Source organism: Strix aluco, chromosome 22, assembly GCF_031877795.1.
Source record: "Strix aluco isolate bStrAlu1 chromosome 22, bStrAlu1.hap1, whole genome shotgun sequence".
NCBI lineage: Eukaryota > Metazoa > Chordata > Aves > Strigiformes > Strigidae > Strix > Strix aluco.
Window position 1 is genome coordinate 6,015,147 of NC_133952.1, and position 21,096 is coordinate 6,036,242.

At 49.6% G+C, this 21,096-nt stretch overlaps 1 protein-coding gene across 14 annotated transcripts in view; it reads left to right on the forward strand.

Moving 5' to 3' along the window:
* DISP3 (dispatched RND transporter family member 3) overlaps positions 1-21,096 on the forward strand; it is a 149,412-nt gene that overhangs the window by 112,367 nt on the left and 15,949 nt on the right. For all 14 annotated transcript variants that reach the window (XR_012626176.1, XR_012626178.1, XR_012626177.1 and 11 more), the window contains 7 exons: positions 14,369-15,305; positions 16,585-16,804; positions 18,395-18,531; positions 18,947-19,081; positions 19,306-19,466; positions 19,856-19,995; positions 20,764-20,909. Coding sequence is in view for 10 of the 14 variants with exons in the window: in XM_074848530.1 (XP_074704631.1) it covers positions 14,369-15,305; positions 16,585-16,804; positions 18,395-18,531; positions 18,947-19,081; positions 19,306-19,466; positions 19,856-19,995; positions 20,764-20,909 (1,876 nt within the window). In the remaining 4 variants the exon portion in view is untranslated. The remainder of the gene's footprint in view (positions 1-14,368; positions 15,306-16,584; positions 16,805-18,394; positions 18,532-18,946; positions 19,082-19,305; positions 19,467-19,855; positions 19,996-20,763; positions 20,910-21,096) is intronic.

Sequence of the window (21,096 nt, forward strand, 5' to 3'; positions counted from 1 at the left end):
TAGCAAGTCGCAGAGTCTCTGTTTCTTCATCTATATGTGGTGATACGTATTTAATAAACAATAATAATGCCCAACATTAAATCGGCACTTTCATTTCCAGGATCATTTGGCTCAGTACATTTCACAGTCTATCTACACAAGTGTGTCATGGAAGGCCTGTTTACCCCTGCCTTCCCATGTTCTTAAAGGATCTGTGTGTTTGCAGACCAACAGCAGAGAAAGAAATTCATGTGTTAGCATCACAGGCCTCTGCTGGGTATTAACTTCTTCACACTTTATGATATTGAGCATAGGAGGAGCTGGAGCATCTGGTAATCAAAGCAAAAGATTAGGAAGATTGGGTCCTGTTGTTGCTCTGCCACAAATCTTGTGATTTCTGAGCAGATCTGGAAGGTTGCTGTAGCAAAGACGACTCTCTGGTTTGGATGCCTCTGTTTCTGAGCACCCAGTTTGTGTCACTGCTAACTGGAGTTGTAGGTACCACTGCTGCTCCCCAAATGGCAACTAAAACTTAACAATGTTAGTTGTAACTTGCCTGGTCTTTTTAGCTTCTGTTAAAGTTGGCAAAGGTAATGGCTGAGTTCCAGCAGAGCTGGAGCTAGACTGTGGAGCCTTGCTTAATTCATTTGTAAACTTGCATATAATCCGACCTATTTCCCTAGAGGAATAAGGGAATTGCATCTGATAGGTGTTTGCAAAGGGTTTATGCAGTCTCTGATAGAAGCTGATATGATGCACAAATGCAAAGTGCTCTTTGCTCCTAGGGGGATGTGCTATATGTTGACTTGTTTCTTGGCTCTGTTTTACACCCAGGAGCTGAGAATGAATTGCTTTTGAGTGCTGTATTAAGATCTGTGGAGACAATTTGGAAAAAAAACAAAACAATACCTAATCCTTTCTACTGCTTGGGGTACTGCTGAACATGCAGCACTCTTGATTCTCTGAATCGCATAATTTGTCTTTTTGTTCCTCCTTTTAACAAGTCAGATGAATTCCTGAAGAAGATGGGGCTGCAAACTTGGATTTGAACTAGAACCCAACAGAGCATTTTAAACGTGTCTGAGAAAAGCCCAAAGCAACCCTGGTTCCTGCTTGTAAATCAAACCTGGCCAAATCCTCTGTCTTCTTATTTCCTCAGCCACCTCCTTCCCTCCACCTTCCTCCCTGCACACCCTGCCACTTGCTCTCCAGCCAACAACTCATGCGCCAAGTTTAATCTCCAAGGCAATTTTTATGGCTGAGTTGAAATGGAAAGGTGGATGGGCCCACAAGAGCATGAAAGTGATAATAAAACAGTGGGCTCCATTTAAACTGAGGGCCGTGAGTCTGGACAATATAGTCAACCGCTTGTTTTGAAAGCTAAATCTATTTTGCTGGAAAGCTTGGGCTTGTTCTTGAACCATGCAGAAAGCTGCTCCTTCTGGTGCTTCCTGCCAACAGTTGCAATTTCCAAACTCCAGGCATTGCAAGTTGTGGCTCTTCAGAACCCGTTGAGCGCTTGTCAGTGCCCTGGCCTCACCTGAGTGTCAAATCTATGGACATGCTTTTAAACAGTGTCTCAGAATCTGATGTATATGCTTGGAGCCATTCTTTTTCCACATCCAAACTGAATTTTGCTCTTTCTCCCAATCCTAACCATTACATCTCAGCTCTGTCACTTCACATGGGGCTCTTTGAGACAGGCAGAAAGTGGGCAACTGAGCTGTGGTCTTTTGGTTCTTTGGTCCATTTCACTTTTGTCACAGATGTCAATATACTTGTGCACAGAGCATGGTAGAAACACTGCAGCATCATAGAGAGCTATAAAACACCAGCCTATGACAACTGGAAACAAGATGTATCAGCAGGTAAATGTTTCATCCCCTGTGGCACTGCTTAAGCTGAAGAAAAGAAGCTTCATTCCTGTAAATCTGCTACATGGAACCAATTCCTTGGTGAAAGTTACCTCACACTGACTGCAGAGTTCATAGCATAGGTTTCTGTGTAAGTGATACAGTAAAGCATTTGACCTTATTTAGATCCCAATAACAGAAAGCTATACTGTAAGTAGCAGGGACAAATTCAGTTAAGATTGTGATGACATTTCCTTTACAAACCTCTTGCTGTTTCTTGTATTTCTCCTGTATTTCTGATGTGTTGTGGGGGAGATCATTCCTTCTGGATCCAAATCTTGGCACACATGCGGCTAAATTCATTCCTGCGTGTGCTCCACCTGCCTACGTGCCCATCTATTCAGTTATGTTGCAGATCCTGGTACTGTTTGCATTTCTATTCCTCTGGCTGATTTGGGGAGTGCCTGCAGGGAGTTTGTTCCCTTACTCAGCCAGCTGGGCCTGATTTCCAGAGGGCCAGACACAGTTCCACTTCAGCATAGGGCAGTGGAGTGAGTCCCTCTGAAAATCAGTTTACAAGTGTCTGTGCAAGAATAGCCTGTGTTTGCTTGTGGAGGGGGATCCCAGGAGGCTTTGGGACAAGGCGTGTTGTGAAAGGATGGAACATGGGGTCTCAGACTGCAGAATATGAGAGCAATTCAGAAGCACGTGATGTGAGTTGCCCCAGGAAAGCAGAGCCACAAATGTTTCCTTTGGTTTTGTGTCCTGCAGTTAACACAAGTAGCATCTCAGCCTGTGAGTGCCTGGCTGGGAAGTGTGGGATGCAGTACGGAACTGGGAATAATTGCCTGAAATGCTCTGATCCTTTGCCAGATGGCAGTCCCTTGGTATCCTTGGGGTTGGATGATGCCCATTCATGAGCTCCTGAGCTCGTGCCGCTCACATGGCTGTTGATCTCTGAATCTTTGGTAGCAGGGGAACAGGGACAAGGGTGGTGTCTGCCTCCTTCTGAACTGCTCTTGTGCTAGGCTTAGATCACGCTTCTCCAGGTCTGTGCTGGGAGGGAGAAGGGACAGTGCTGCTGTCTCAGCTCAGTTCTGGTGGCCTCAATCTGTATCCTATGGACATGGCTTCACTGGCAGCTTCTGGGAGCTGCTGCCAGCAATGTTTCCTTCCGTTGCACAGGGACTAACAGGAACCAGCTCGTAGTGTCTCCTGTCTGTATTAGATGAACCATCCTGGATTCTCCCTGAGATTAATGTGTCATTAAAGCCTGTTTGCTTATTCTGAGACCCTGCCCCCTCCTCTGCTAACGGTCTGCAGGACTGTGCTCATTGAGCTGTGGTAACATTTAATGTGAGTTTCTGCATGGTTGGTGCAGCTGGCAGTAAGCTTTAAGTCCTTGTACTGGCAGGGGATCTGCTGATGTGCTGTTCAGGCACTGAGGCATCTTGTCTTGTCTCCACATCCTCCCCTTCCCCTCAGGAAGTTTTCCTTCTGTTCTGAAAAACCTTGTGTTCACCCAGGTCCTGCTCTGGAGCAGTCAGCTGTGGCACTAGAGCCTCTGGGCTTTACACCTCTGCTTCCAGATTTCTCACTGATCCTGGGAAGATGAAAAAGCAGTGTTAATTAATCTAACTCCAGAAACACCAGGTTTTCATGGGAGGAGAGCAGCTAGCTGCGTATGTTTCAGAGGGAGAAGTGTGGGAGGTAAGAAAGACATACCTGCTCAGATCCCACTTTATAGGCTGCTGAGAGCCAGCTAGCTACAAGCTACTTTGTGAGTCCCTCCTGATCCAGTAGTAAGTTTTCCATGGGTGACAGTAGAGCGTGGTTTGCTGCAGCAGTTATTCCCACTCAGCTGTAATGACTTGTCAGAATGAATTCTCCCCAAAATTCAGGCCCTCATGTTCTCAGAAATAAGAGGCCATGTCTATACCACAGATGAGCTCAGCTTGGAGCTGGGGTGGTGCATGAATGACCTTGGGTATGTCTTCTGCTCCCTCATTTGAGAGGACTACAGCATCTGCCATTCCTCTTTCATGCTGGTATGTGGAAAGCCCTGCTGAAGACCTAAATATGACTGAAATGCTGTGGGAGCTGTGTCCCCACCACAGATTGCAGTCCTTACAGCCTTCCTGTTGTGAATCTGGCATTTTCTGATGTCAGTAAATTACAGCAGCAAAAAGGCAAGACTGTTAGATCCATCTGACTGAGGCTAGGTAGCATCTGGAGTGAGACACTCTGGCCCATATGACTCCAACACATGTGGAAATGGGACTTTCTACCCGTACCTCCTTTTCCTGGAAGATGAGAGAATGATGAGCAGAGCTGCCTGAATACAGACACTTCAGGTGAAGGGGAGTACTTGCAACATTTTCTTTTAACCTTAATTGTACTTTTTATGTTGGAGTGGCAAGAAGTGGAGATGAAATAGCTGCCTGTGCTGTGGCTGGCAAGAAGGACTGTCAGCATAGGTTGGCATTCCTGCGTTACCTCTCACATTGCTGCCACAGAACCACAACCAACAAAGTTCCCTCAGCACAAACTGCTGCTTAGGCTGCTGGCGAGAAATCGGCTCACGTGCACGGAGAGGAGGAAATTGCCCTCCTCCTTCTCAATAATGAACTAGCAGCTTATGGGGAGACTCTGGAAAGGGGCCTTTAGGAGCGGGTGTTTTGATTAGTCCCAGAAGCACAGTGTGCACACAAGCAGGCTATTGCTGGGGAGCTGCAGATGGAGGAGAGTGCACAGCCAGCCCTTGTCTTCATACTTCCTCCTGCTGCAAGGAGCAGGTGTGGGGAGCAGGGTCAGAGCTGGGAATCATGCAGCTGAGCATAGAGTGGTGATGTAAACTGGGGAGCCTGAGCATGGGGGGGGAATAATAAATGCCTGGCAGGCACTGACAGCAGGACTTGGCTTTCCTTTTCAGGTTGACAGTGGTGTGGGAAGCTTGAGTTTATAAAAGAGCAGCACACAAGCTTTGGGGATGGCAGTTTATTCCAGGGTCTTGGGAACTGGCGAATCCTCTCTGTGGTCTGAGATTCCTTCCTGGAATGAGTGACACTTCTTGGGATAATAATACAAGGCCCTGGTTTGTGGCAACCATCTGTATTTAATGATCTGTAAAGTCTTTGCTATGAACACAGGTGCTCAGGGGTAGACACTGGAGCATGGAAATCCACACACCTTTAACAAGCTTGTTATCTTGGGCCCCTGGTAGGTGGGATCCAGGGTGCTTTTGAAGTCTGTGTCAAGGCACCCAAAGGCTGATCCAGAAGTCAACCCTTTACTTAGCAACAGCAAGTGGCTGGGGCTCAGACAAAATCTGAGTAATTTTTGTAATGGTTAGGTAAGTCATTTCTGAAGCATATCAGAGTCTCAGCTTGCTTGGTGTCTGTGCGCAGAAACCTGTAAGTGCCACATGCCTGAGTGACAGCGGGGCCTTATCATTAACACAAGCAAGTAACTCAAGTGGTGAACGTGGCACAAGGCTGCAAGGCATGTTTCGTGAGATTATAACCAAGAAGCTGTCTTCTAACACCTGCAATCATTAGTTACAATAACCAGGAGCAAATTATTTTATCAGGAAATGAATTTTTTTGGCAATTACATGCATGTTAGCAAAGTTCTTATGTAGCTTTACCTCTACAGCAATCCTGGGATGGCAGGGCACTGATCATGCATGGTTTGTCAACAAATCCTGGTGACCATTCTATGTGGAAAAATGCCAGTTTCAGTACTTTAAAGCAAGTATTTTGGAGCAGTTTACTGCGTGCTTTTGGATTTTTTAAAAATCTGTCAGGATACAGATTCTTCCAGGAGTTGCTTAAGAAGTAGCACCCTAGGAGAGACCTCATGGCTGGTACCTGCTGGAGCCATGGTGGGGCTGCCTCAGTTTCCCAAACTAGTGCCATGAAGGTCTCCCCCTGATCCAAGGCTGCAGGATCACTCTTTTTCTGAATTAAGGAAACATTCAGGAAAATTGTGGTGTTAAAATAGGAAACTTGAATGGCTGAGCTAGTTCTTATTTGCAGACATCTTACTCCTAGCAAAGCACAGTATTGCTGCTGTTGCTCTCCTTTTTGCTTCTGCTGCACATCTTTGTGTGGCTCGTAGCTGTAAGGTTAGCTAGTTCTTCTGTCCACTTTCTTCTTGGTCTGTTCTGTGTGCAGGTAGCGGCTTCTCACATAGCAAAGCAAATGCCTTTTAAACCAGTCTCTCTCACTTTTCCCCGTATACTGATTTTGCAGTCCCTTTCTCCAGCCTGTTCCTTGTCCACATGGCCAGGTTAGAGGTAAAGAGAGATGAGGAAACTGATGGTCCTTGCACTGTCTGGCACTGTTAAACCTTTCTGAGGTGTCCCAGGTACTGGCATACATCTCACTGGTTAGCATAGATTGTGTGAAGTTGGCTCTTCTTGTGGAGGTTAGATGTCCCTCGCCAGCATAGAGATTATGTTGCACAACGATGGTTACGCTTGATGTTACAGCTCAAATTATGCTCGCAGAACAAAGCGGAGTTCGCAGTTTGTTGCACACAGCCCCCATCTGTGCTGTTCTGTGCACTCTAAGAAATTAGGTATGTTGTGTGTCAAGCTAGGCACCCAAAATAAGTGTCTTTTTTTTTTTTCCTTCTGATCTCCTGAGCTCCTGCATCTGTCAGATGCGGACTACACCACCCCCTCCTTCTCAGAGATGCTAGGAGAAGATTCAGTTCAGTCCTGTTTGTTCAGCCCTCAGACTCTGTCGTGACAGGCAGTGTTGAAAAGCTCATGAGGAAATTAATAATTCTGCCTCTGAGCCAGGCATGAGCAGCGTGCAGGAAATGAGGCGTGAGACCACATGCTGAACAATGAGGAGAGAACAAGGTAGCAAATAGCTACTGGGTTCGGGGAACATCATCCATCGCATGCACTGGTGGAGGCCAGAGTCCCTGCCTTTGGACACTGGGCTTGGAGGAAAAACTGCACTGCAAAGCATTTATAGAAGGGGGGCAAATTAAGGATGCTGTGTCAGCCCTGAATTTGGCATTTCCTGACTGGTGAGTGCTCGACTTTGCAGCTAATCTTTCCACACTGTTTTTGGCATGCAGTTATGAGTAGATCTAATCAGTGCTTGTTCAGACCTGGAAAGCAGGCAGCTGCAGGCTGGAGACCCTCAGTGTTGTAGGCTGAGAGTGCTCCAACCAGCCTTTGTCCATTCTGAAAGCAGGTTGGAAAAACCCTTTAAGATCATCCAGTCTGACTGGTTCCTTCCATTTCCAGCTGCTCTTGTTTTAGCCGGGGTGTGAAAGTGTCTGTAAGGGGAAAGGAGGGTAGGACAGTCAGCAGTGAAAGAGGACACCTCAGTTAGGAGTGAGAGTGCATGCGTGTACTTGATTTTGTAAAGCTTGGGAGATCAGACAATCCTCCATCCTGTATACAACCCTATCTATCGTCTTGCCTCCCAGGGGCAAGTGGAATTGCAGATGATAGAGCTTTAAATACTATTTTTTTTTTTAAATAATTTTGTTGAACTTTTTTCCCCAGCAAACACATATTTACATCATTGCGCTGCAATTCCAACAGCACTGTGCTGCTGGAGCATTTTGATGTTATTCTGATCTGCAAAGTGCCTGGGGTCTGGTGATGTTTTTGTGCATCTTACCAAAGGATTTAAAGCAAGTGGGAATGGAAATGCAAAAGGTCCAGAAAGAAAATAGGTTAAAACCTTGTTGTTGCATTGTGCTATACAGTTGGAAGAGTAGATCTGCTTGATTAATAATGGCGGAGCCAGCCTAGCCAGCAGTTTAAACCAGTACCTTTAAGCAGCATGTGCATCTCTGGGCTTGTATTCCACTGAAATAGGTTCTGGGTTGTATCCTCAGGCACAGATTCTGGTCAATGGCTAAATTAAGCTAGTGTTTTCAGAAGTATTTCAGGAGATTCAGGGTCAGATGCCCAGTCTGAGGTGCCCTGGGCCTGCTTTGCGTTTCCAGGAGTGCAACACCTCTGAAAGTCAGACCTCCAATTAGGGGCCCAGAAATTGCATCTAATTCCTCCTTGCTGTTTCATTTTTCCCGCTCATGAAAGGTAGTCTGCACTGGTGAAGGGCAACACACGGCTTACTCCATGCATTCAGTTACAGCTGTGTTGGTAAAGGGAGAGCAGGGACCTGAGGGAGCCTTTGTTGGTTGTTTTTTTTTTTAAAATGATACTTCTGGACTAGTCTCAGTGATTCAAGTGCAGAGCAAAATTCTGGTCCTGAGTCTCGGTGTCACTGTGGAGCCCTGCTTTAGAGTGGGTGGGTATACATTAATGTTGCCCTCCGGTTGTTTTACACAGCCAGAGCTGTGTACAGCGTTCTTCAGCTGAACAGGGCCTGGGAGCACTGTGTCCATCCCTGCTATCAGCTGTGCATCGTTACAGAGAGGTGGCTTGTTGCAGGACCTGGATGCTCTTAGGATGATTTTGCAAGCACAAAGGCCATTTCTCTCCCTCTTAGAGGAACTTTATATAGCTAACAAAGGGGCCTGAAGCTGCCTTTGGCAGAAACTCCAAGAGTTTTCAGGAGTACAGATAGGACCACAAAACTGCTAGATGTGCTCTGAAAGCTTTGCCCATGGGAGAAGCGAATGTGAAGTTTAATTATTTTGTCGATAGGAATCTCCCATATTACAGAAATTGTCTTTCCCTCCCCTTTTAGCCTTGTGCTTTCTTTCCTTTTTTCTTTCTAGCTTGCTGATGCACAAGGCTTCCTTTTTCCTGTAAGAAGGAACAACCGAGTAATTGAAATGGAACACTAGTGAGGATTTTTTAATCTGAAAGTCAGCATTAATTAGTCGGGTCGGGTGTAATTAGCTTCCTCATCTGTCACTGCCTCTCCCCAACTTGTCAATGACTTTCTTCTATCCTAGATTTCACTGAAAAAGAACTGTTACATGGGAGCTGCATGGATGTTTTTCCTGGTTGGGGTGCAAATGAGTGACAATCCCTGCAGGGCTGTTGGGGTGGATCCCACTTACTGCAGTCAAGGGCAAAACTCTTACTGATCTTAAGGTCTCTCAGGTTTGGCTGTGTCCCTTCTTTTCCACTGTGTGTCACACTCACAGGAGTCATAATTATTCCTACCCTGTACTCTGTAGCCCTGCAGTGCTTTAAATGCTTAATTCATTACTCTGATCAGACTGGTAACTTGCAGCAAGACATGGAGGATGCCCAGGTTAAATTGCTGCACAGCGGTGCAAATAGCAAGGAGCTTGGAGGCCTGGTCTGCCGGCCGCTGGTTCATCTGTGACAGTCATCCAGGGAGGAAAGGGGTGAGCCTCTTCCACTGCGCTCTGGTAGCGTTCATGGCCGTGGTGCTGAGGTTCAGCTGCAGGTTGTCTGGTGTGCAGGGCTGGGGGGATGGCTCAGATCTGGTGTGAGATACCCTTTATCCTCTTCTGGATAGAAGTGTCCATTGGCACTGAAAAAATAGCCTTGGCAAGGAGACCTTCCTTGTTTTCCTCCTAGTCCTGTTTCCACGCTGCTGCTGTGGCTGCAAAGAGGCAAACCAGATCATCAGCTGGACCCTGGTGTTATTGGTACCTTCCATAAAGCTGTGTGTCTTTGTACCAACACAGGGTGGGAAGATGAGAGTCTCTTCGTTGTGACATGTGTCTCTGCTGTGATGGATTTTCTGAACTTGCATCTTCAGATCAGGAAGGATCTTCATCGTGGGAGGATGCTGAAACTGCCCAGCAGTCTGAAGGCTGAATGCTAAGGGAGGAGGGTTTTTTTATGTACTGTACTACAGACTCCTCCTTCTCTTCCGCTCTTGAATCCCCCTCCTACCCTCCCTTTCCAGCTCAGTTAGTTTTCTACAAGGTCCCTCCAAGCTCAGCTGTGCTGCTGAATCAGCAGCTCGCTTGCCTCTCCCCCTTTTCCCCATCCCCAAGTGGTTCTTGGCTGACTGAATGAGCAAGGCAGCACAGGTGAAATTGTGCCGACATCAGGGTAGGAGGTGGGTGAGCTGAACATGAACTGTGCAGGCCCAGCTTTGCCAGAGGAACGCAGCATCTGTGGTTTATGCAGCTGTTAGGCAAAAGGCTTGAGATTTGTCCTCCCTTTGCAGCATACTCTGTTGGCAGCTCTGCAGAGCTCTGCAGTTCTGCAACCCTGTTGTTGAACTTCATCCATACCGTGGTGGCGTGGGGAAGGGCCCCACATCTTCTCTGTGACAGGTATCCTGGGGAGACTTCCCCCTTGCTTTGCCCCTGTCTTGCTCTCTGAGCTGGCTGTCCGATGTGCACAGTCTGCCGTTGCATGGCTGTGTGGAAGGCAAAGCAGGAGCTGCTGCAGGCTGTGCGGGTAGGCTTGAGGAGCTCTTTTTGCTCAAGCAGCTGGTTCAGGGCCTGTCCTTCACGAGGTATGTGGTGGCAGCCTAGGCCCTTCTCACCACACATCTATTCCATGCTTGTGTATTCCTGGTGGAAAAACCTGAAAGCATCGGGACAGTGGGACAGGGTCCCTGCCATGGTGACTGCAGCTGTGGCTCTTGCTTCCTGCTTGCAGTCTGGACCAGGGCTGCCCATAATGTGGCGTTGTAGGTTCCTGCAAGATCTGGCTTTGTGTAGCCATGTGTGCGACTTGATGGAAGCTGTGCCTGTAGAGCACTCTTAAATCTGAGCCAGAAACCTTCTTTACAGGAAGTTCTGCTACCCTAGAGAGTCCTGGCTGGTTTTGAACCAGGAGGAAGCCTCTTTGCTTTAGAAGGTGCAGAGGGAAGCCCAAAAAATCCAAATGCCTACTTCAACCAGCTGAATCAGTGCCTCTTCTCTAAAGAAACAAATCCAGAGCTCCTACCAGTGCTCTTACCCTCTGTTCCTTCCAACCTGGAGCAAGCTAAGCTTGCACAGAAGTGGAGCAGAGTTTTGATGAGGGCAGCAGGATTAGGTCCACTGTGTGTACCCTGGAATTGAAAAAGTAACTGGGCCATGCTTCATTCAGTGCTGGGAGTCGGTGGGTAGTACAGGAAGTGGTGGAGAGAAAGCAGGCCAGCCCCCAAGTAGAATTCAAGCAGAAAAAACGCATTTCACTCCCCTTCTGGCTGATTTCAGGGTTTATCTCCCCCGCCGATTCAGTTTGCTGCGTTTTGGGTTGGATAAGCTTTCATCCTGACCCAGGCAGGATCTGACTAAGGCGGTAAAGCCAGACGAGTCCCAAGGGCAATGCTAAGTGAGCCGTGTCTGGCTTTGCAGCTGAATCATGTGGTTAACTCGCTTTTGAAGGGAGTTCAGAGCTGTGGTGGAACTAGGGCAGGATGCACGCACGTGCATACCCCACATGCAGAGGAGGCTGTCACTGTCAGGGACAGCACAGCCCAAGTGCCTCCCCCCCTGCTCCTGCCCTTCTGCCTGGACCAAATCTTGATCCTTGCCTGACTCAGTTCTCATGTGAGTGCGTATAATCTTGGGGCTTTTCCAGCACTTGCCGTGCCAGGGTTTACACCAGCGTCAGAATTTGTACCAGTATTTAGCTAGAGGGTAGAATGCCTTGGCCTTCATACATCGTGGGTGCCCGTCTGTTATAAGGTGGGTTTTACAGTCACCGTGAGAGTGGATAAGAGAGCTGGAGAGAGATGCCTGAGGTCTGATCCCCTCCTTGAGTTGAGGATTTAGCTTTTGGTTAAAAAAGATGGTATGATCCTTTTTCTGCTGGCTTATTACTATCTCAGTCTCTCTTGTTTCCCTTTTTCATCACGTGTAGGCTCTTCTGTTCAGGATTAGAATCTTTTCCTCCTTCTCCTCAGTAGCTCAACAAATGGGAAATTATTACGGCTTTTTACCTCTCTTTCTAAAGAGAGAATACATATGCTTGATCATGTCTTGCAGTAACTCCATTCTGTTGAAGGAGAGTCCAGGCTAACAGGAGAAAGGGCGGCTGGGTGGAGTGGAGGTAACTGTATGTTACCAACCAACTTGCCCAGATGCTGAGTGCCAATCTGCACTGCTAACATGAGCTGAAGTTGTAGCTTGGTCTTTGAGGCAGAAGGGTGCTAGTACTCGTCAGTCCAGTGATGGATGGGAGCTATACACTGGCCAAGGGCTTGCATGTGCTGAGGATGCCTGTCTGCAAAGGCGAGCAGTGCGGGGTGACCTCTGAGCTGGGGCTGGCACTGTGCTGTGTTTGCAGGGGCTGGCATGCCAGCAGGCTTCGGACACATATGAGGATGTCACTGCCCTCCACTGCTTTGTCAGCATTGATGGCATTATGGCTGCTCTGGGGAGAGTTTGGGAGTGTAGAGTGTGGGAGAGAAGGCAGGGCTGCAGAAAGGAGCAGCTGGGAGAGGATTTATATGCAGATTCAGGGACTTGGGAAAGCCTCCTCCCTGTCATGACGCAAGTAAAGCTCTGTGTAAGCCACAACAGAAGAGCACATGGTGTGCGTACCTTTGAAGTTGAGGTGGAGGAGCACCTGCAGGCCAGTAGCTGTCTTTGGGCAGCATTGTTCATATGCTCTTAGCTTTGACCCTGTGCCCAAGACTCACGCAGTGATGTGTGGCTGTTCAGGGAAGCTCTCAGATGCTCCCTGACTGTTTAGGATTATGCATCCTGAATATTAAAGAAATCTTAATGGGGCCTAAAACCAGCTCTCTTAGATTTCTCCTAAGCTTTCCAGAGACTTGAAAAGACCCCCCACTTTGCCACCTTCTTGCTAACAGCCCTACATGTGAAGGGGGAAACAACACAGCAGAATTTTTAGGAGCCACCTTCTCCTCACCCTATTTCTTAGCCTCCTGGGGATTGGAGGTCTGGCAGAAGAGGGACTGTGGCCATCTGCCATCAGTGGTGCCCATCTGTTTTTGCACTGTGAGATGGCAGAGCAGGAGGCGGATTCAGCACAGGCATACACGTGCGCTCCTGCACAGCTCTCCGCAGCCTGGCTGAGGTGGGTGAGCCAGCTGCGTGAGCCGAACCACGGCGAGGGGGTGGGAGAGTCCCCACTCTCTCACTGACAGGAAGGGTGGGATGTTTTGAGACAACTATCAGTTGCAGATTAAAGCCACTGATCACTATTCATGCTTTCCTTGGTGTGGGCAGGAAGAGGGAGGCTGGAGCTCAGAGGTTCCCTGTTCTCCACAGGCTCTGCAATGCTGGGAGTGCTCTGCCCAGCCTGCCAGCACAGGTGCTACTCGGACCAGAGTGAATCCCATGGGAGCTGCTGTAGCTCCCGTGAACTCCCTGTGAGCGAAGCCACAGGCATTACCCAGGCTGTCCAGAGACAGGGAGGTTGCTGGGACCCTTGCTCTTTTGCACATCCCTCTTCTGCCAAGGAGCATTTCTACCCCATTGCTTTTCCTCTCAGTCCAGGTTCGGGCAGCTCCCAGGTCTTTGAAGGACCTAGAGTTAAGGGGTGCTGGCAATTCATCTTCCTGCTGATATAAAATAGAAACACTGGTTAGGAGCAAAGCTGGCAAATTGCTTCTGGCCTGCGTGTAAATTGCTTGCAGCTACCAGGGTCAAGTAACAAACTGAATCTGTCTGTTCATTCAGTGAGCAGGGGCTGCTGGCTTTGCTGCCAGGAGGCGGGAAAGGGAGTGACACTTCGAGGGTCTGGGCTTCACTCTCGGGGACCACCACCTGGCTTGGGAGGCTACTGTGCATCACCCAGGAGGGGCGTGTGGGGAGAGTCTAAGAACCTGTGTGTGCTGGCAGCAAAGGAGAGCACGGCCCAGGGAGTCTCCCTTTCTTTCCTGCCCAAGTGTGGGCTCATCACGAGAGTTTCCCTCTTATTCCACAGTGACAGTAACTGCTTTTGCTTCCTGGTTGTTCCAGAGGAACTGGGAAAACCAACTCCATAAACAGTATTCTCAGGGACGAAAGGAAAGTGGGATTGTTCAGCCTTTCCCACACTGGAGGTGGATAGCCCTTCAGGGACTAGAGCAGGGTCACAGTGAGTTTTCTGTGGGGGTTGGTATGTGCAAGTGCACGTATGCATGTGTATCTGCAGGTGTGGGTGTATGTGCTTCAGGTTATGCATGTGTACACACAGGCACACTTTGTGGGAAAGATGAACACAGCTGTAAATAGCTGGGGGAAAATCTATTGTCAGTTTTAAGGAGAGGGATATAGGGTCCCTTGCATTTTTCATTAGGTAGCATGAGGTCCTGGGCATGAGAACCAGGTTAGCTAATTAAATGTTCCTGCTGCTGCAGTCTGAGCAGCATACAGTGAATCCCCTGCTGTCTCCATGCTTGGTGGTCCTGGAGCCATGCAGAGTCCTCTTCTCCCAGAGCACTGAGCTCTGGGACTATAGTTTGAACTTCTCCCCTGCCTAGTTCCTCTGCCAGCTGGGCTGTGGGATACCCCATGGTGAGCCTGGTCCTTCAGTGGCTGTGGCAAATCTGTGGGGTTTGAAAGGAGCCATGCTTTGCTGCTGAGGATGCAGGGCTGAGGGAGCTGGAGTGTGCGTCCCTCCCCGGCTCTGCTGCCGAGAGCTTTTGGCAACTGCTGTGCCTGGTGACACCCATTGCTGGGCCTTGCTCACTGCTTTTCTCTACCCCTTTGTGCAGGCGCTGGACATGGACACAGAGGATGACCCCTTGTTACAGGACGCCTGGCTAGACGAGGAAGATGAAGAGGTAGCCTTCAGCTCCCGGAAGAGGCGAGAGGGTGCTCTGTTGTGTGGGAAAAGTCCATGCAGAGTCAGGCCCCTGCGTGTCACGCTGCCAGCGTCTGGCTTCTGGAATATTGTTGGCTGGGTATTTACCAACCCGTACTGTGCTGGCTTCATCCTTTTCCTGGGCTGTGCCATCCCTGCTGTGCTTGCTGTTGTCATGTTCCTCCACTACCCAGCCCTGGATATTGACATCTCCTACAATGCTTTTGAGATCCGCAACCACGAGTCCTCTCAGCGCTTCGATGCGCTTGCCTTGGCCCTCAAGTCTCAGTTTGGGTCATGGGGGAGGAACCGCCGGGACCTGGCTGACTTCACCTCTGAAACCCTCCAGAGGCTCATCTTTGAGCAGCTCCAGCAGCTTCACCTCAATGCTTCCCACCTCGGGGTCAGCGCGCGGGTCAAGCGCAGCACCCCCGAGGGCAGGACGAGCTCCCCCAAGCCCCGTGCCCACCTGAACCCAGGAAACCGGACTTCTCGAATTGGGAGGGGTGCCCCACGCTGGGACTACTCCAGCACTTACATCAGCGCCAACACACAGACACATGCCCACTGGCGCATCGAGCTCATTTTTCTGGCTCGGGGGGACTCTGAAAACAACATCTTCACCACTGAGCGCCTGGTAACCATCCATGAGGTCGAGCGCAAGATCATGGACCACCCTCGCTTCCGGGAGTTCTGCTGGAAGCCCCATGAGGTCTTGAAGGATCTGCCCTTGGGCTCCTACTCCTATTGCTCCCCTCCCAGCTCCCTCATGACATACTTCTTCCCCACTGAGAGGGGAGGGAAGATTTACTACGATGGCATGGGACAAGACCTTGCTGACATCCAAGGTGAGCTGAGGGCCACGGGCAAGGGCTGGCATGTTTCAGCCACGCATCTCCTGCCAGTTCAGGCAGTCACTTACTGGTGTGCAGCTAAGAGGGGTGACTTGCCTTGTGCAGAGAGGAAGATACTGCCATGTTGTGCCTTGAGAAATCTTTTCTGTGTTAGGGCCCCTTTTCAACCCTTTCAGCAAAGCCCCTGCAACTCCAGTCATGGCTTACACAGACCCCAACAGGCAATCGAGAGGTGCAAATGAGGGGGAGTCCTGCCTTGTACAGATGCCTTCTACGGAGCATGTACCCTGTAAATGACTGTCCTTAACTAGAGGAATGTCAGCTCTTGGACAGACAATAGGGATGAGCTTCCCTGCACCACAGAGTAGATGAAAGAGGTCTGTGGGCTGCTCTGGAGCTTGAAAGGCAGCTTGTGAGTCACCAGCTGGAAAGGCTTCTATAAGGAGATGAAGGCCCTGCCTCCTCCTTCCAGCTCCATACCTTGTACTATGCCCCTCTAGTAGAGCAGAGGCTTCTGGATGGTGAAGAAGAGGTGAATCATGAGGAGTCTGTGGGTGTGATGTGGCTGTGGGATGAAGCTTCCATCTGTCTCCCAAGCACAGGCTGCAGATGATAGCTGTCCAGGAGCCATACACAGAGCAGGCAAAGAATTAACTCCATCTGCTCCAGTGTGAGTAACAATTCTGCAACCAAAACAGGAAAGAGGGTAGTTTCTATGGCTTTCTGGTGTGAACTCAAGGGAACTTGGATTTTGGGGGTAGATGTGCAGTGTCTCTTACACAGAACTAGCTGAGTTCCTCCATCTCTGCAGCCCCCATGCCATCAGATGGCAGGGGTACCAGGTCACAGCAGAGGCAGGACTCCTCATCTTCCGTGGGTATTGTTTAGCTCTTGTGCTTCCCAGGGTGGTGGAGCAAATATTGGCCCAATGTATGAGAAGTAAGTGCATCCAGCAGTGGGAGTATTGATGGGGATGTTGTGTGCATCACTGCTTGGGGGAGCTGTGGTTCAGATCACAGCTGGGTGGAAGATGTGTCCCTGATGGGGGACTGCACGTTGGCAGCATGGCAAGTAGAGTCACAAAGCAGAAGTGGAATGGGAGTCTTTGCAATCCAGCATTTCCCAGCCCTCCTTGCTCTCTGCAAGGCAGCAGCAGTCAGCATCACTCTGAAAGACAGGATCACTCCCAGTTTTCCTTTGTCAGACTAGACTCTGTACCTTTCCAAGTCAACTAAGCAGAACCTAACAAAATTGGTGCTGCTTTCTCCTGCAGGGTCCCTGGAGCTGGCCATGACCCACCCTGAATTCTACTGGTATGTGGATGAGGGCTTGTCTGCTGAGAACATGAAGAGCTCCCTGCTGCGGAGCGAAATCCTCTTCGGGGCACCACTGCCGAACTACTACTCAGTGGAGGACCGCTGGGAGGAGCAGCGCCGCAAGTTCCAGAACTTTGTCATCACGTACGTGGCCATGCTGGCCAAGCAGTCCACGAGGTGAGGGTGTGTGCAGACAGGGCAGGGGCCTTGCTGGCAGTGGGTGAGAGCAGGGAAAGGCAGAGGCTGGAGAGGATGGTGCTTTGTCGCACTAAAGAGGCGGATGCAATAGGCCCTTCAGGGTGTAAAAGCTCTGTCTTAGGTTTGTGCAGAGCAGACATGCCTGCTTCGCTCTGATGGCCGTGCAGCATTCAGTCTCACCTGGAAGGCACTAGGCACAGGAGGCTTGGCATGCCAGCTCAGACTGCTGGTCAGTCTCAAACAGTGGCCCCAGCATAATGCTGCAGGCAAAGGAGAAAAAACATCTCCTTTGAAGTTGGGCTCAGGCACAGTGCTGTGAATGAGGGTGGGGAACATATGGCAGAAAACCGCTCATATGCTTCCCTTTAATGCCGCTTCCTACTGCAGCAACATGCCAGAGACATCAATAGAGACAATGAAAGGGAGCCAAAGATTGAATCCAGTGCCTGCCTTTCCACTCAGCCCCTGTCTGGTATTGGATCTGTTTGCTTCCATCTCACAAGTCCAATTCCACTGCCTCCAACAGAGCTGCTTCTCTCTCTTCCTGGTCTGAATTTGGCCACGTTTGGTCTGATGCAGGGGGTGAAATGGTCCTTACTTAAGACATCAACCTGTGGATCTAATTCTGCTTTTGCTCATGCCAGTGTAATTCCTTCCAGAAATGTTTTGCTCTTTGCTACAGAGAGATGGGGAGGGGAGTTTCAGGAAATGCAGGCTTTTTTCACCACCAGGTCTGTGTGACTTTGGTTGAATAGAGATTTGCTCAGTGCTTGTGAGAGGAAGATAGTAAAATAGAGCTAAAAGGGTAGCCCAGTATCCAGACAGCTGAGGGAAGGTGGTGAGTCCCAGTGTCGGTGCAGCTCCTTAGTCTCCAACTCTCTACTGCTCTGAATGTCAGTAGCTCCCAGAACAAAGGGATACTGATCTGCAGAGTGAAATGCAGCCAGCCCTAGTCAGCCTGAAAGCAGGCAGCCACAGAGCATTCTCAGCAATGGGCTGGCAGAGTGGGTTGCAGTTAGGGGAAGCAGAGAGTATTGGGGCAAGGCTCAGTTCTGAAGCTTGGGTGTCCAATAGCCTCCTATGGTGCAGTGTTATAATACTCTTGGTTAAATTATTTTGGATTACTTCTGCTCAAAGCCAGCCAGCTTCCAGAAGAAGCTGGTAAATCATATGGTCTCTGATAAGCTCTCACCGTGCCTGCATCTGCTGGTTATTACCTTTGTGCTTAATACAATAAGCAATGGTTAGGATTCCAGATGGAATTGGCTTTGGAGGCTTCAGGAGCTGTCTGTTAGTGCCAAAGACCCACCATGCACTGGAGGAACTTTAAAAATATTAGACCTGCTCTTTTGTTTTTCTCCCTTCTTGTGTGAACTTCACCTCCAGCAGCAATCTTGTTCAACGTACTCTCACCACTCTGAGCTGTTTTCTCAGACAACTGCCAAGTTTATTAGAGCAGTGACCTTCTTTGGCTCGGGGGGAGACATTGTGCTTTAAATCCCCTTGCTCTGCTCCCTTTACACTCTACCTACTCCCCTTCCTTCCTTCCTTCCTATCTTCCCACCCTAGCAAAGTCCAGGTGCTGTATGGAGGGACGGATTTGTTTGACTATGAAGTGAGGAGGACTTTCAACAATGACATGTTGCTGGCCTTCATCAGCAGTAGCTGCATAGCTGTCTTGGTCTACATCCTTACCTCCTGCTCAGGTAGGTTGTAGTCACGGCTGCCCTGCTCCCACAGAAACCCAAATATGCCATAACTCCCTGTGCCTGTGCAAGCCGCAGGAGAGGCGTTCATGCCCTCACACAGCACCATGCAGAAGGTCATGCGAGTCTGATTCTCCAGAGCAGAGATTTGTGGGCAGGGTGGGGGGAAGGCTCACAGGAAAACAGGAATAAGATGCAAATTCCATCTTACTAATGCTGGTGTAAAGCTGATGTAATTTAATGGATGGGCCTCATGGGAAGGAGTCTGCAAGCAGTACTCTTGCAGCCTTGAGCTATTCCTTGCCACCCACACACTCCTGGGAAACAGTATCCCAACAGGGCAGGTGTGAGATGTCTCTTCTCCCAGGGGATGGCCAGCTGTGCTATTTTTTTACATGTTCCTTTCCTCCTATAGTATTCCTGTCATTCTTCGGCATTGCCAGTATTGGGCTAAGCTGCCTGGTGGCTCTGTTCCTGTACCACGTCGTATTTGGGATCCAGTACCTGGGTATACTCAATGGTGTGGCTGCCTTTGTCATTGTGGGGATTGGTAAGCACGTCCTTACTCAAAACCTACGTGTGCTGCCTTGCCGTAACTCCTGCCTACAGGAGAGAGAAAGGTGATGGTGGCCAATGCAGATTGAATTTTCCAGCCCTTTCCCTCCATTACCTGTAAGTGCACTATTTGCAGGTCAGATGTTGAGGGGAAGTTGGATTTTTAGCATGTGTCTCTACTGTCAACAAAGTATCAAAATCTCCCCCCTCTTTTCCCAGGGGTTGATGATGTCTTTGTTTTCATCAACACCTACCGCCAAGCCACCCACCTCAAGGACCTGCGGCTGCGCATGATCCACACTATCCAGACAGCAGGGAAGGCCACCTTCTTCACTTCCCTCACCACGGCTGCAGCATATGCTGCCAACATCTTCTCTCAGGTACGCTGCAGCTTTGGGATTTGGGGCTTTCTGTTTCTGCCAGAGGGCCTAATAGAGAGGGAAGCTGCCAGCACCATCCTTCTGTCCTCTCTTCCAGCACTGAGGCGTGACAGACTTGCTTGCCCTAGAGGGCTGTCCCTTACCTGCTCTTAGGCAGTGGACACTGCCTGTATCAGCATCCAAGGCAGTATTTCCTGAGCCACTGGTCAAACAAGATCCAGTGGCTGTCAGGCTCTGGCTTGGCTCTTTACCTACCAGGTTTGCTGACTACTGTGTCTGAGGTCAGCGTGTGCTATTCTCAGGTCCCTCCAGATACCTTTCTAGCCTGGTGTCTCTCCAGGTCTCCTTCCCCAGTAGGTCCCAACTCTGTGTTCTCTCTCTTCATGTAGATCCCAGCTGTGCATGACTTTGGACTCTTCATGTCCCTGATTGTGTCCTGCTGCTGGGTAGCTGTGCTCTTCACCATGCCAGCTGCTCTGGGAATATGGACCCTTTATGTGTCCCCACTAGAGAGCTCCTGCCAAACCAGGTGAGCCCTGGAGCCTCCTTGTGTGGGTGGGAAGTTGTTGTGGAACTCATGGTCAAGGCAGCGTGCAAATCCCTGCCCTATCCTCTCAGTTATCCTCATCTCCCTCAGGCAGCTTGGCTTCACCATTCCCTGTTAATCTCTAACAGAAGGGAAATTTAACTTCTGCCATTCCAGATTGGAGCAAAATGGAAGGGCCAGGTTGCAGTCCCATTCCCCCCAGTGTATGCACAGGTGCCTCCCAGGAGCCAGCTCTGCCATGCCAGTCATACCTCTTCACTGAATCCCCTGGAGTATTGGGGCCAGCTGTGTCCTCAGAGCACTTACTGCACAGCTAAATCCTCAAGCTGTGGAGACACAAGCCCCGCAAGGCAGACAGATCAACATTGCTCCTGCCTGCAAGCACAAGCAGGGCATGCAGATTTGTATTTGAAAGTCAGCACATCTCCCTTTTCCCCCCACTCTTTAGCAGTGCGGATGACCTGGCCTGATTTAATTCATTAGCAGGGAGATGAACTGCTGAATCTCCCGTCACTCAATGCCCAGAGTTCATGGCTCAGCCCTGCTCTGTGTATCCAGCTCAGCCTGCTCAGCCCCTGACCTCTCAGCACTTAGCAATGGAAATTGCTCATGGCAGTGCCTGTTGTGTTGCCAAGTAATTGGAGCAGGCTGTTGCTGCTCTTCTTGTCACTGAAGGAGCCCACTGGTAACTCTTTGCAGGGTATGTGGCTTAAAACTCATGGCTTTGTCTCCTTCCCTGCTCCAATCCAGCTGTAGTCAGAAGTGCACCAAAGAGAGTGCCTTGCACCTGGCTGAAGATCTCTTCATTGCCTCGGAGGCCACCACCAGAGCAGGCAGAGAGACGCTTCCATACCTTGATGATGACATCCCGCTGCTCAGCGTGGAGGAGGAGCCTGGTATGTGCCTGCTGTGTAGTGCCTTCAGGGGGGGCTACACTGCCCTGTTCATCCTGCAGTTCTTCCTGTCCCTGCCACTCATCCATGCCTCGGTTTCCCTAATTTAAACTGGAGATAGTGCTGTCACAGGAGGTTGTAGGAGTCTGAACTCATTAATGGTTGTAAGTTGCTTTGAGATCTTTAGGGG